Here is a 15,528-nt window from a genome sequence, read left to right as displayed (position 1 = left end):
GATGGAAGTATTATCACTCTTTCACGGGCACCAAAATCTTGAACTAACTGAAATCATGCAAAGATGGACAAAGCTCAAAACTTAGCCTTCTCTGCAGCATCCTTACCAGCTAATCACTCTCTGTACAGTATAGAGGTTTTCATTGGATTTCATTACCACCACTGTAATTATGTGTCTAGAGGCATGAGACGGTATTCTACACATTCCTGAGCGATGTGACACATACCCCTCCACAAAACAGCTTCAACTGAATTGCCCTGGAGCTATTTGTTACTGCACTTTGATCAGCACTTATGAATCCCACAGCAGAACCATTGGACAGAAATGCAGGCATCTGCTATTCTGCACAAACGGCAGATGGAGGACAGAAAAGACAGTTTGCTGGATAAAGCAAGATGATGTTCAGGTGCGCCCTAGTTCCTGAACCAGGACTGGCAGACAAGTAACCACCAGAAAAGAGAGCAGACAGGAAAGAAAAAAAACCTAATAAACACAAAAAAGCTGTTAGCATCCTTAAACCTGTGCAACAGTGATGTCACTTGCCTCAAGTCTCATTTTGTGAAGCTACCACTTTGACTAAGAAGTAACTGAAATTGTCAAAATTACAGCCAAGAAGGAAGATCATGTGTAATTTCATGTTGACATGTTCATAAGAATAGCAAGAAATTGAATTTAAACAGTTACTGATTGTTGGCATCGCAGCTACTCCAATATAATTCCTCTTCTACTTCACAACATGAAAATTAGTTTTCAGTAACAAGCAAATTAACAAAACATTACTGTATATGAATTAGAAATGTTTATAATAAATTTTACATTTACCCTTTTAATCTACAGTGCTGTATTTCATCTATTACTGTAAATCCTTAAGAGAAAAACATCTTAAGAACTGATTAGGCAACTAAAACAGGCTAATTAATTCCTTGTCACTTCTTAATTCTCAGAAAGAGTGCTGCTGATACAAATATTAATTTATGGAAAGTTTTAGTTGCTTTGTACTTTTCTATGCATCACCTTGCCAATCAAACCTTCATTCTCAGAGATTATTAAAATTTGCCATGGAAATTTTCTCATAACAATGAATATCCAGGAGCAATGTTAAGCAAGAAGCACAAGCATTTTGATTGTCAAGTAGCTTGTCACACTCTATTCAATAAATAACATAACATTGACTATTTATGAACAAACTCTTATGACCTAGCTTAGAATAATCCCAAATCTGTAGTATTGCCACTGTGCAACCTACTATGATATTGTCTCAATTTGCTCAAAAATGCAGCCTCTATAGTCATCATATAAATCATTAAGTCACAGATTAGTTCAATAGGTAACACTAAATATGTTTTTCTACTTACAAATAATAATAAAAAAAAATCTTTTCACGGGGCATGAATGCATGCAGGACAGTTGTGGTGACAAAGGAAACAACTTCCTAAAAACCTAATCTACTGCTCACAGCTGAGCCAAATCTACTTTACCAAGGTCCTGTGCAATAACAGAGAACCTACTGAACTGAAGGTAATGAATAAAATGAATGCAGTAATAGCCTGTGGAAATTAACATGAAGGCAAACATTCCTGACACTTCAAACAATAAAACATCCAGATTATAAAACTCTACATGAGAAAAATTACTTAGCTCATATTTCCCATTTCAGTTTTACAATTATAAGCTGGTTCAATATTATGGTTGCTTAATATTATGAAATATTACTGCCATGTGTGTGCATATGTAACTATATAATGTCATTTTTTGTAAATAGTTCCCAACAAGGAAGTATTTTAAGCATTTAATCTTATAACAAGAAGAGCCAAAGTTGGAGCACCATGCTGCACCTTCCATGATCTGTTACCCCCACATACTACAAAGATTAATACAGTTTGCAAATACAATCAGAAAGTCACAAACTGATACTTTCACAAAAGCCTCCCTCCCATTTGGAAAATTAGGTTATATAACAATCCCTGTGTGCCTGTAAATAAGTGCAGGTTCTTTCCATCTGCACCTAAGAATATTCAAATACACCAACGTTACTGTTTCGCTAAACTGAAGTTGTTCTTCCTTACCATCCTCAACTGACAAATACTAAGTATTAATTTAAAACACAACTCAATTTTGCAACTATGTTCAAGTGCCAGACTCACAGCTTTCTATGTTTTAAACAAGAGAGGCAATCAAAACAAGTAAGATTTGGCAGCAAATGAAATTCCAGCTGAAATGTAATTTGGAGTCTGCCTGGAAAATAAGCAGAAGTGTTACGAGAGCTCATCAGTTCTAAATAATAAAAAACATCCATATTTACAACTCTACCTGGGAAAAAGAATGATTAAAAACAAAACAAACAAACAGCTCATCCTTCAAATACTCCCCATCATACTGAGAAAAAAATAAAATCACCAGTAAAAGGAAATCTCACAACAACTAGCACAATTTGAAGTTGCTAATTGCTTTTATTTCACATATCACCACCTGTTACTGTAAACACCAGCTAATCACACCAAGAGTATTATACCAACAGGTGAATTCACCTACATTTCTTCCAACTGGCTGGGGGAAAAAACAACAAACAACAACAACCACAGCAAATATTGCTAAATGCACAAAGATCTAAAACTGTTTGTTACTTGACTCAGCAGCTCAAACAGTAACAAAGAAACTGGTCATAAAATCTTGAGACTCTCACATCTGCTCTGTAGTTATTTAGCAGTGCTGTTTTGCTGTAAACTTAATGGAACTTATGTAGAATGAATAGACCCTCTAGTTAGAACACTTGTAGTTCAGTGCTTAACATGCATCATTTCTATATCAGAGCTAATGTAATGATATCACCAAGGTGTTTCCTTACCCCACTACATCAAATGAAATGATAATTTGGTGAGAAGCATTAGAAAGAAGCAGGTTAGCTTGAAGCTAATGAACATAAAGACTTAAACAAAAAAGACATAGACATGAAGCATTCAACTTGCAAGTCTCATATTTTGTGTCATTTTCTTCTGTATTTTATAGTAAAGTGAATAACTTAAAAAAAGCCCACAAATGCAAGTATTTTTTGTAACCACAGCAAACTTAGTTTTACTCATTTGCCTCAGAACAGCACATCTGTAATTTAATACACTGTCAAATTAACTGTATATTCAAATAATTCACACAAACTAATCCCTTCATTTATGATAACTAACTCAGCATGACAAAGCAATTTACATCATTAAACCACATGCATTAAATATGTACATCTCATGGAGATGAGCAGTTTCCCTCAGGAATGGATGAGCAGACTATGCAGAAAGTTAGAATTCTAACTCAGTGACATCAAATACACCTCTACAGTACATTTTCAGCATGTAGTCATAACTTCTGGTTGTTTATGCCAGCTAATGCAGTGACACAAACACACTAAAAAGCAGGTCACCAATGTTCTCAAGCTCTCAGGAAAATGAATCCTAGATTCACTTGCAGCACTTTGCAATGCTAAAGTTCAGCTGCAGAACTGAACTGCCACATTCATCGTTTGCAACGTTATCTTTAAAGAATTAATCATTGTTATTTTACTTATCTATTTGTACTTGACTGCCTGAAGTTACAGGTACAGATACTTTTTCATTCACTCCATCTTAAAATACAGCAGCTATGGCAGAATGGCTGTAGGTGGGAGAGATAGAAAACACCATAAACCACTGCAGTTATTTACAGTAAGAGCTCCTTTGACAAAAGCCTGTTGTGGCCTATTTTGAACTCCGTATTATTAGGTGCTCCAAAGATGCAGCGACAGAAGTGAATCTTCCAAATAAATGAGTTTCCTGACCTAGTTCAACAGCAGACCATTAAAGATGACTACTGTAGATTGAATGTTTTCTCCAGCTTCTAAACATACATCTTGGAACATAAGGTAAGAATCATTCTAAGGCACAGTACACAAGCACCAAACAACCTGACTTTAAAAAACGATACATGAAAATGTGCTTTTATTACCAAAACATTCTATTAAAGTAGATAAAGAATAATTAAAGTGTTTATGAAAACGTGTACTCATTTTGCTTGCTTGACTCCCCCACTCTTTTTTTTTGTTCCTATTAAACTCAAGGTTGCACACAGATCACATATACCTCCAGAGAAATCCTCAAGATGCTGAAGAAAGTGATCAAACCAGGTTTTTGGTTTTTTTTTTACTTTAACTACCATGCTTTAGGTAAGCAACAACATGTTTGCAGTGGTAATGCACTATAGGAAAATGTAACAACACACAGCACACTCATGACAAATCACTGTGATTAAGATTCATAATTTAATTTGCAACTTGGAAAAATCAGTCTCACATCCCATTTACTATCAACAGATTTATACACTCTTTGATAATAGGGATGTCCTCTACATTCAAAGACATTTTCAGTTATTTCCAATAAAGTTCTCTCATTAACAGATCATTAATTAGTACTTCAAAATCTTCAATCCTCATTCCTTGCATTTGCAAATAATTTTCTTTTCAAGAGAAAGAAAAATCAGGTCTAAATCTTAGAATAACAGTTAAACAATCTTAAAATGAATCTCCTGCGCAGAGGCAGAACCCTTTCTGCCCCCTGCCCTTTATTCCAGATTTTTGCCAAATACTTGTTTTTAAATGGAAAAGCGAGTGTCTAGACAGTGGTTATTATACAGCACTCTTGCTTATTCAGCTTTTAAGAAAGCAGACAGTATAAGAGCTGTCAGACACTTCATCTCTGTATATGCTGCATGATAACCTGTCTACTTTATGAGCTTTCACCTAAAGAATTTATTTCCAATAACCAAATCTCTACTTCCCAAAAAAGTGAGTGCAAGTTGGCATTACTTGGAAGTGAACATACTATAGGTACATTTGTGTGGTATTTGGAACCACAGTTTGACTGTTGGGTTTGTGAAAATTTAAGAGTTGAGATGCAAGATAACATCTATTAAATTCCCAATTTAAAGGACTTCATCTTGAGGCACATTATTTTCAGCCATTTCACTTAAATGTTGATTTTTAAATAAAGCTGAATCTCTCCATGCTAACTGTGAAAGCACCAGCACAAACCATAATTTTGCAGTTTTATCCACTTTCAGGAAAGTGCATGGAGTCCACTGCACAATTTGAAAACAGAACATATAAAAACAGTAAAGCATCCACATCTACATATCTTTATACTCGTTCACTTGATCATGAAACAACAAAATCAAAGAAACATTTTAAAAAATGATACCTTGGGAATCTCAGCACTTTGCCCCTCTAAGTTTAGATGTTAATAAGGTAAAAGAAATTAAATGCAGTCTACTACTTGCTCAGCTGGCTGACTTTGCAAAGGGCTAAAAACCATGAAGTGAAACTGAGTGAAGCCTGGTATTTTATTACATGCTGCACCTAGGAAAGAAAAAATATATGACTTGATAAATTTAGGATCAGTGTATTTTGAATATAAAGTTCTCTAATAAACACCAAATTACTAATTCCTCTACAATGGTGTAATTATTCTTTTACAATCTGTTTAACCCAACACATCTTGAAAATAATTATTTTTAAGTAAAAACACTGTGCTGCTGAATGTTGTATAATACAACTCAAAACAGTACCATAAGTTGGGAAAAAAAAATTATCTATTTTTCAGTCCTGATTAACTTAATGAGTTCCCTCCAACTCTAATCTCTTAAACACAGAATGATGTGAAATAAAAGATCAAAGAATAGCAATAAGCAGTCCAACTAAATAAGCTGTGTTGATTAGCAAATTATATTTGCTACTGATCTGAGAGTTTGCTAATGAGATGCCTGGCACAATGACTGATCTTGGATTGCTTTGAAGCTATGCTTAACAACCACAATCTCCCTGCCTTATGCCATATTTTTAAAAAACCTTTAAATTAATCTTACATAATCTAGAAGAACACATAAAGGTTGTAAATATTTTTTTAGTTTTACAAGTCTTACATAAATTTTGTAAACATCTAAAATATCAAAATGTAGAGGAGAAATTAAATTATCATAATTTCACATGAGGAAAGTTGTCCTGATAACCAGCCTTTGATATTATGAATGGCCATATCGCTGCAGTACTTAAGGAGTAATTAATGACTGCTGTTTTAAAGTCCACCATAAATTTTGCATATCTGTGACTAAGTCAGGGTGAACAAAATTGGTCTGATGAGCAAGATACATACCATAACTTCCAGTTGTATTGGCACAAATAACAGCACCAAAGAACTCTGGAACATGTTTCTGAATCCTGGAAATAACTTTCTGACAGGCTACTGTTGGGTCTGTTCCCATCCTCATATATTCCACTGCTTGATAACTAAAATCAAATATAATCCAAAAAAAACCAAATATATTCCACTGCTTGATAGCTAAATTAAAATAAAATAAAATTAAAACATCCCCACATCCAGACAGTTTACCAAACTCAGGCCAGACATTAGCTTGAGAGATTTAGAGTGCTTTGAGTTATGGAAACAAACTACAAACTAGCAATTATTATTCAATAAAGTGTTTTTAAAACAGTATTAAAAGGAATTTCAAGATGTCATTTACACCATCTGCTGTTCTAAGGCAAGGCCAAACCTGTGGTAACCTGATCATCTCCAGCAGAAGAAGCTAAGATACAGATCAGTTTAACAACTAAGTAGATGAAGAGTTACTGGCTCTTATTTTTTATTGTACAACCAAGTTTCACATGAGGAATTCCTACTAGTTTTCAAAATGACCTATCTGAAGGTAATTTCATTTTATTTTTTTTTTTAAAAAAGTAACAACAAAACCTCTGAAATTACATACCCTTCAGCCCCATTTATTTATTCCAGTAAGCATTAAACATATTTTGCAGGAGATGCAAGCTTCAAGAGAAATTCAGAACTGAAAAAAAACCTTTTCATTCATAAAGACAAAGGTATAACGCTCAGATCAAGACCCTGAACCACCTTCAAAACTTTTGTAAGATGATATTTAAAAAAATAATAATAAATCTTACTCTAAATGCAAAATAATCAAGATGAGTTTCCTTTGCATCATTCTACAAATGATAACACAGGCAAAGTTTGAGATAGATCACTTGCATTTCCAAGATGTCATCGGTGGTAAAACCTACCAACAATCCAACCTTTTATTGTTGTTTACTTTCAGAAGCAGAGGATTAAATGACAATGCATAATTTACTCAAAAGCAAACAACACTAAATTTTGTCTTGATGAAAGATACATAAATAAATACCTCAACTTGTTACACTAACAAACACTCATCCACAGATAGCATTAACTATAGATGTCATCAAAGTGCCTCAAAGAGACCTTTCCTTGTATTCTCTGTCTCCCTTATTACCCTTGTTTTTTAATACTAATTGTGAAGGTTCAAGTTATCTAACTGTAACTATATCTAAATATAAAGCTATATTTTACAGGGGTATCCTCAATAATCAAAATAAAGTAAGATCTTATTGTCTCAAAAAAACCCCACAAAACAAAAAAAACCATAAAAACAAAAAAACAACAACAAAAAAAAAACCAGTCAGAAACCACTAGAAATTTTACCCTTGATTTGACACTTTCTGATTTTCTAATAGATCAATTCCATTCTTATTTTATTATCTGTCCTCATTTTTAATTGGGAATACTTAAATATCACAACATTAAGAAATATCTGATCTACAAGGAATCTGTGACTATTTAGTCTGAGCTCTCTAAAATCAACTGAAGCAAACATGAAATGTTTTAAGCATTACAAAAGAACTTTTCAGGCCGCTAATGAGCAATGTACGTTTTTACTGATTAATCTCATAGTGGAACCCAACTCATAACTACTGTCAGTATCTAATTCCCCAAAATGATTCACAAAGTTGTGAATTCACAAGGTTGTGAATTTCTGTCTTGGACCAGCTTCACACCCATTATGGACCATAACTTTTAAAAATATACATCTGTCAGTTGGCATATCCATAACTGCCAGAGTTTCAGAAGGAGTACTTGGGTAATGTAAAGGCTGGTGCTTTAGATTCCATAAAGCATCAGTGCTCATTATGTTCAGCATAGGCTATCAGAAAGCCTTCCTTTTGAGACTGGTCCACTAGAATGACTGTCAACATTCAGTGATGTAAACAGCTGTATTTTACAGTTTATGCGAGCACAACAACAGCAACAAGCCATCTCTTCCCGTTTTAAATTAGATATTACTTAGACTTTTTATAGTGACACTCCCCTACATTCCTCAATAAACTAAGAGTCACTCATAATGTTTTCTAGAGTTTATAAGACTTATTTCTCACATAGCAAAGCATTTTAGGACAAAAAGCCCATCTGTTCTGTTAAAGAACATGCAAGTTGGTAATACACTCATTACTGCTGTCTGTCTACTCTCAGCTAGGGCAGAATTTCAATGTTAAGTTGTAAGTAATACTTGATCTTGCTACTGTTCTTCCCCCTTACATTCCTTTCTCTCTCACTTCAAGAACAAATAAGTCAGACAGTCTTTCAGTCAGTCAATTACACAATTTGCTGAGCTTCCATTCTGCTTTTGAAAACTAGCAAAGACTGCCCTAAGGACAAACCTGGGTAAGAAGCGCATCATGGTGTCACCATCTCCAGTGGCTGCAGCTCCTCCAGCTGTACTATCAGCATAGGATCCTGCTCCAGCTATTGGAGAATCTCCAACACGGCTGCAATGAACAATGAAGAAAAAGTATTCTACAAAAGGGAACTGGAATTTACTAATGCCAGTGAGATAATACTAATGCAATAGCTCTTGGTCTAATATCAGGAAATTCTTATGGCTTGAGTATCCATTTAACTTTGTCAACTTAATCACCTCCAGCTAAGCTAGCATTAAACCTCTAGGAGAACAGAACAAGTAAAGAGGTCTCTTTACTGCAGTCAGAAGCCTTGTCATAAAAACCACTGACAAAAGAGATCTGCAATAATTTGACTGATCTGAGGCTTAGTCCACCTTCAGTGAATGCCTCTTTGTTCTTGTCCTGAATATAGTTAGGGGGGTAAGGTTTAGCCAGCGGGCAACAATGAGCAGCTAGGGCAACTACTATGTTCAATAACTCTAACTAAATCCAGAAGTTGTTTTAATTAGTAGACAAAAACAATTCCTAATTGCGGTGAAAAATCTCAAAGATAAAATACAGGCCTGACGCTCTGATTCTATATACATAGATAATGTGCACTTTTCAAAAAGGCTCATTCATTTCTGGTGACTTGCCTTAAATTTACTTACAAAAAACTTACTACTCCAGTTTTTTGTATGCCTGCCTGGACAATTAAAACAGTTTAACGATTAAACCAGAAAAACAAACACTCCTTCACACAAGTTGTATCTGTTCCTTAGCATTTGGATTTATGGCAGTGCCTTGCAATAACTACGGATAATTTTGTAAATCTCTCTCTAAAACGTATACTGTTTCATATTAGCATAAGCTTAACACAGGAAATGAAACAACAAAAGAGAGTTCTCTGTAAAATTAGAGATACTAACCCTGGAATTTTGTGGACGCCACCATTAGTAGATGTCCCAGATGCAACGGTTCCACTCTTTCCAATTACAACCATACCTAAAATTTTCAACAGGTATGAAACATACTCAGACATGCTGCAGACAAATATGTTAAATTGTCACCATGCATCTCGCCACCAATTAAAAACCATGGTATACAGATTTTTTAAGTTATCAATATGCTGAAATACAGAAAAATTGTATTCTTGAAGAAGTTATTTATAAAATTTTTCTATTCTGTAAACAGAATAGAAGAAAAAGGTAAGTATACTTTATTTTATGTGTTTAAGGACGATTTGACAAACTCTGCCTTTGGCAACAAGTCTCACTTTTTACTCATTTCTCCCACTTCTGCAAAGCCTTTTAAACTGGTCTGACAGCTACATGGCAGACATGACCTAAGTTAACTAGATAAGATAAAAATAACTATTTATAACCTTGAACAGTTTTCTAAGCATATATACTTGCCCAGACAGTTGTGCTAAGGTGTTTAAAGGGGAAACAGTAAGGTAACAAGAGACAACAAAAGAGGAGGAAGTAGCTGTGCAGCCAGTGCACTGGAAAAATACATCCTACATTTAGGAACTTGATCCTAACAAATAAATAACAGTCTTGAAATCACTACAAATTGCTAGGAATTAAATATTATGAAATCAGGTTTTTATATGAAATATTGTGCTTTAAACTCAGCATGAGTTAATCAACACATGAATGAGGAAAAAAAATAGGAAAAGAACTACCAAAAAGTTGTTACCAATAGTATCATGACTATGAATGTTTCTTTGTGAAATGGTCCCCTCATCAAATGAAACTTTTTCAAGCCGCTTATATGGTCCACAGGACTTTGAAGAATCTGGTACCACATTCTGTAATTATATGCATGAATAATAAATTATGCTTAATTTCAGATTAATTTCAAAACGTTACACTCAATATCTATAAATCACTACACAAGTATTAAATGCCTGATATGTAAATTATGCAGCTGTACTAATATCCTACACTTGGTTTGCTTAAAGAATGAAGACTGACTTCTGGTACTATGTGTTAAAAAGGTCTTTCAAGTAAGTTGTTGACGAAACCAGATATTCTCTTTTGCTTAACAGACTGGTCAAAAAAAGTTCATTCATCAGCAACTTTAAAAACATAAAATAAAAAAAAAAAGTAAATTGAGTTTACTTCAATAATTTCAAGACATTACATCAAGTCACTGTTTAAGTACTTTAAAGAACAACTAAAAATGAGAATACATATGTTAAAAATGGCTCAACAATGTAGCATTTTAGATGCAAGAAACAAAGATACAGCACAAGTGTACAAACCTGCAACAGTTATACCAAAATAGAACAAGCCCACTGAAAAAGGCAAGTTTAACAGACAGCTGTATTGATTTGATGTGTCCACAGCTGTGCATAATACCATTGTGTTAACGAAAGCTAAATTTTATTGTAAAATTTTGTTCCAGAAACTTATCCATGCATCAGGAATTACTCTCACTGCTTTATTTAGCATAAGAAGTTCTGCCCAAATTTAGAGTTTAAAAATAAATAAATAAATAAATATACACATATATATCTCATATCAAAACTCTGTTACAAGCAAGGTCAAAACTGCAAGATCCAAGAAGAGCTAGTCATATGCCCTTCCTGAGTCCAAGCATTTGAAAAATCCAGGTTTGTTCTTTGTATCATATGGAACAGTTATCCTCCACATGTGAAAAAGCAAAACTTCAATGTAAGCTGAAAGGAAGAGTTAAAGTTGCATTAATGACTGCCTAATACCACCCCCCTTCACCATGACTGCACCATACCTTCCAGTAGTTTGGCTGACAGCTTTGATTAAGCCACCTTGAATATATTGAAAGTGATCTTTGGGTAGTTAAATCTTCATATGGAAACCCCATGCGTACAGCAAACAGAGTGGCTTTAAAAACAACAACAACAAAAAAAAACCATCTTAAATACAGATGTAATCAAAGCCTCTTTACACATAGAATCATGAAAAAGAGCCAAAAATATCCCAGCAGACAATAACCAAAATAATGTTTTTCTTAACTTGTAATTATTTTGTACTGAATCTACCAGACTCACTTCTGCATTGGTATAACTCAACATAACATCTTTGTCCACATGATTTCACTATGCAAATACTTACCTTCCTAAACTGGACAATATAATTTAAATCAGTATTTAATTCTCCAGTTTCTTCTCCACCTTTCTTCTCTGCTCATCCTACAATCACTAATTAAAAGTATACTGATATTTGCCTGTGATGGGGAAATGGAGCTTTTTGAACATTTATTCCTCCCTCTTTACCAGCTGACTAATTTCTTTTACTCAGCATCACCCATTAAATCTCTTTTTTTTTTTCTCCAAAACCAATTGTAAAGTAAATGACCAAGTGCTTGAATTAAATAGCATTTGCAAATCCATCTTTCTTTACTCAGGTCTTATGTCCAAACAGTCATCACCTCCTCTATTGCCATACTTTACTTGTCTGTAGAGTAATAGAAAAATCTGGGTTGCACTAATTTCTCTGCCATCCTATACACATTAAAATCCTCAAGAATCTTGTATTTTATCAGCTTTGAAGCAGTTGACTCATTTTTAAAGTTCAAACATTTCCTCTTTTTAAGTACCAACTTCCACACTTGTCTACATATTTCTTTCAGAGCAGCCCCATACATTTTAAAAACCTTCAATGACAAGCTAGGTAACCTTTCATTAACTATTCAGTACCTTCCTGCAACATATATCTCTTCTGAAACTAGTGTTATCCTAAACACAGCAGCTCATTATTTAAAACCTCAAGTATTCCTCAAGCTTGCGATTTTGCTCTTTTATGATGCCCAGGTACACACCTCCTAAAGTGGTTTTCTACATTCAGATCTTCAACACTGTCTTTAAACTATTAAAAACTATACATAAAAATATAGCATTTGTGCTCAATATAAACTAAAATTCTCACATGGGACTGTAGCATCTTATTTCTGTCACTTAGACTGTTACTCTCTGATTTTAACAGAAATTTTTGAAGCTAGCACTTCAGTTTCTATAGTATGTTGTATCAATTTGTTTTTATATCTGTTATCAGTATTATTAGTAAAACCTTGGGATTACAAGTCAATAATTGGTAAAATACAACAGATCTGTAATTTTCACATGAAACAACAGAATAAAATCTAATTCATACATGTGTAACAATAAACTCTTCAGCACTCTAAGATTTACTTGTTTGTCAGGGAATCCCTCCACTCAAGATTAACAAATGACAGTTTTATAATATAAAAAGGTTAAGACTCAGAAACAGTAAAAGGAATAGTTACCTGACTCTCCCACTAACAATGTATGCTTAGTGTGCTCAATGACCTTTCGTGCTACACCGATTGCATTTTTCACATGTCTGAGATCTGCAACTGCCCCAACTTCCATAGTGTTGCTGGAAGCAAGACATATTTAGAAATTATTTTAAAAAATAGTAGCATACTTTGTATTTGGCAAAATCTTTCCTCGTGTAAACTGGACAATCCGTTGCTGTAACACATTGTGTTATTTGTCCTTTGCCACCAATAGGAGGGCATCACATTAGTAGAGAAGGAATTTACTCGTACACTGATACATTGTAACCTTGCTTAGGTTGGGGATGTTGCCCAAGTAACAGTTACTCTATCTGGGATAATATTTTCAATAGGGTAACTATTTTGATACACAAACTCATAACCAAACCAAACACCTGCAATTACTTCCTAAGTGGAACAGCCAGAAATGGTAAATAAAATAGAAAAGACAATGTCTACTGTAGTGAAACATTTACAGAATTAATCAAAAGGTAAAGCATCGGATGCTAAGATTCTTTTCTTCACAACTATTTACCAAGAGCTGGATTACAAAGCACAAAAATTCCCTAATAGCTTAGTTGCTCTTCCACCAAGTGAAAGAACTTACCCATAGTTAAACCAGTAAGACCACTGTGACAAATTTTACATACATTTTACATTACAGAGACCGTTGTTTTTTCCTTCACCGTTATCTTACCCATCCATAATCATTGCATCCAGTGTTGTTTCTCCACTTTCATCTGGGCTTCCTCCATATCCCACACTCCCGTCGCACTGGTCAACCTCACACTGACCACAGCCCTTCTCAACAGCATCCAGCTCAGATCCACCCAACTGTAAGGTTCTCCAAGCTGTAATCAACAAAAATAATTCAAAGTACAGAGGCTCCAGTACTGCTTTAAGACTGTTTTATAGATGGACACTATGAAAATGCAAATTTAAAACAAACAAAGACCTCATACCACTCTTTCTTATAAGTTAAATAAAGGCAAAATATAAACACAGTCAGGATAAAGTAAATTATTAATTTTCTAAACACTGTTGTGCGTGTTTTGTTTTGTTTTTTTTTTTAATATATCTAATCAGTGTTTCTGACTGAGAAACAAAGCTTTTTTTTCCTTCTCCTGAGAATGTAGTTATTAATGTATTATTTAATTACTATTATTTTTATTATTTAATAATTATTATTTATGTATTATTTAATAATGATAACAACTTCTGTATATTAAATAACCTCCTCTACTCAGAACCAGCAAACACTGTCCCAGCACCTATTTAAATCTTTTTATGGGAAGTCAGAGGGAGAAGCAGGCTAAGCAAAACTTTCACCAAAACAAAACTGCAGAATAGAAGGATCTAAGGATTTAAAACAGTGATGTAAAAGCTCCTCAGTGACCACATAACAACAAACAAATATCAGCCTACACCTTCCCTCATTCAGCTCTTAGCATTCTATCCTTTACCACCAAGCTCATTCCACTGTTTTGTAAGACATCACAGATGCGCCAACTTTACACAACTTAAATAAACTGGGCCTGTAGGCTCTGTATACGTGCAGCATTTCACAAGGTTGTACCTCAGGCAACATTTCCAGGATGCCTGGGCTTGCTGCTACTGATGGTTGCAATCCTGCTTCCTCCTGCTGCTGCTGGCTCTGGTGCTCCACCACCTGCAACAGTTCAGTGGAGACAGCAGAAGCACACAGCCCAGCTCCTTCTGACAGCAGTAACATGTTACTCAGTCACAGCCACCTCCAGACATGCCATCACACAGATTCACAGAATTGAAGGGGCTGGAAGGGACCTCTAGATATCACTAGTCTAACCCCCTGCCAAAGCAGGCTCCCTAGACCAGCCTGCACAGGTGCCTCTTGAATATCTCCAGAGAAGGAGACTCCACAACCGCCTTGGATGGCCTGTTCCAGTGCTCCAACACCATAAGCTCTTAGGCACATTTGTGCAGAACTTCCTATGAGCTTCCTATTGTCACAAACAATGAATGCAGTTGTATGAAAACTGGCCAAGGGGAAAACAAAACAAAACAGCAAGGAAAAAGTAACAAAACCTAGCACTCAACTCTGTATATGCTTGTCTTTATTACCAGTTTGAACATGGGGAGTACTGTTCAAATTCTACTCCATCCATTGCTGTGAGCAGCTTTAACAGGTTTTTAAAAGCTGTAAAACAAAAGCCTTGCAGTTCTCCAGTCAATATTTCAGTCGTGACTGACAAATGGCTTCATAGGCAACTCATCTCACGACTTCCCTAAAGTGTTATTTACAACCCAACAATGCTAAAAAAAAAACAAACAACAACAAACTGTAAGCCCCTTTAAATCACTATGCACATTTAATTTATGCCGTCAGATTTGCGCTAGGCAAAACTGTTTTGATCATTAATAGGAGCGAGCCAAGTCCCACACCGCAGTCGTTTAATGGAACGCCTGCCGGCCCGCTACCCCACCAGCTCCCGGAGCCCCCCCCCCAACATGCCAGCGGCTCCTCCGCGAGAGGAGCACCCGGTGGCCGGCACTGCCCCCATCCCCCCGTCGGACCACCTGTCTCTGTGGCCTTCCTAAACGCCCAAGTGTTGATGACTAGGGGCAGAGCGGCGCCGGCCGCCCCACACGGGCCCACGAGCTGCAACGCGATCAGCAGAAAGCGAACTACCGGCGCCATCACTGCGACCCGACATGGGGGGGGG

The 15,528-nt window shown here is 35.5% G+C and overlaps 1 protein-coding gene across 7 annotated transcripts in view; it reads right to left on the bottom strand.

Moving 5' to 3' along the window:
- AGA (aspartylglucosaminidase) overlaps positions 1-15,528 on the bottom strand; it is a 24,850-nt gene extending 9,322 nt beyond the window's left edge. For 2 of the 7 annotated variants that reach the window (XR_001554925.1, XR_001554926.2), the window contains exons 1-9: positions 15,383-15,524; positions 13,524-13,677; positions 12,815-12,927; positions 11,300-11,412; positions 10,244-10,355; positions 9,472-9,547; positions 8,543-8,650; positions 6,168-6,301; positions 5,217-5,374 (exon numbers count right to left, since the gene is read on the bottom strand). Coding sequence is in view for 5 of the 7 variants with exons in the window: in XM_015861461.2 (XP_015716947.1) it covers positions 5,274-5,374; positions 6,168-6,301; positions 8,543-8,650; positions 9,472-9,547; positions 10,244-10,355; positions 11,300-11,412; positions 12,815-12,927; positions 13,524-13,677; positions 15,383-15,503 (1,032 nt within the window). In the remaining 2 variants the exon portion in view is untranslated. Of the gene's footprint in view, positions 1-4,146; positions 5,375-6,167; positions 6,302-8,542; positions 8,651-9,471; positions 9,548-10,243; positions 10,356-11,299; positions 11,413-12,814; positions 12,928-13,523; positions 13,678-14,402; positions 14,895-14,926; positions 15,282-15,382 lie in introns of those variants that run through there. The other 5 variants (XM_015861461.2, XM_032444183.1, XM_015861460.2 and 2 more) reach the window with 5 other exon arrangements.

This window comes from Coturnix japonica, chromosome 4 (genome assembly GCF_001577835.2).
Source record: "Coturnix japonica isolate 7356 chromosome 4, Coturnix japonica 2.1, whole genome shotgun sequence".
NCBI lineage: Eukaryota > Metazoa > Chordata > Aves > Galliformes > Phasianidae > Coturnix > Coturnix japonica.
This window is presented reverse-complemented; position numbering and strand designations above follow the sequence as displayed.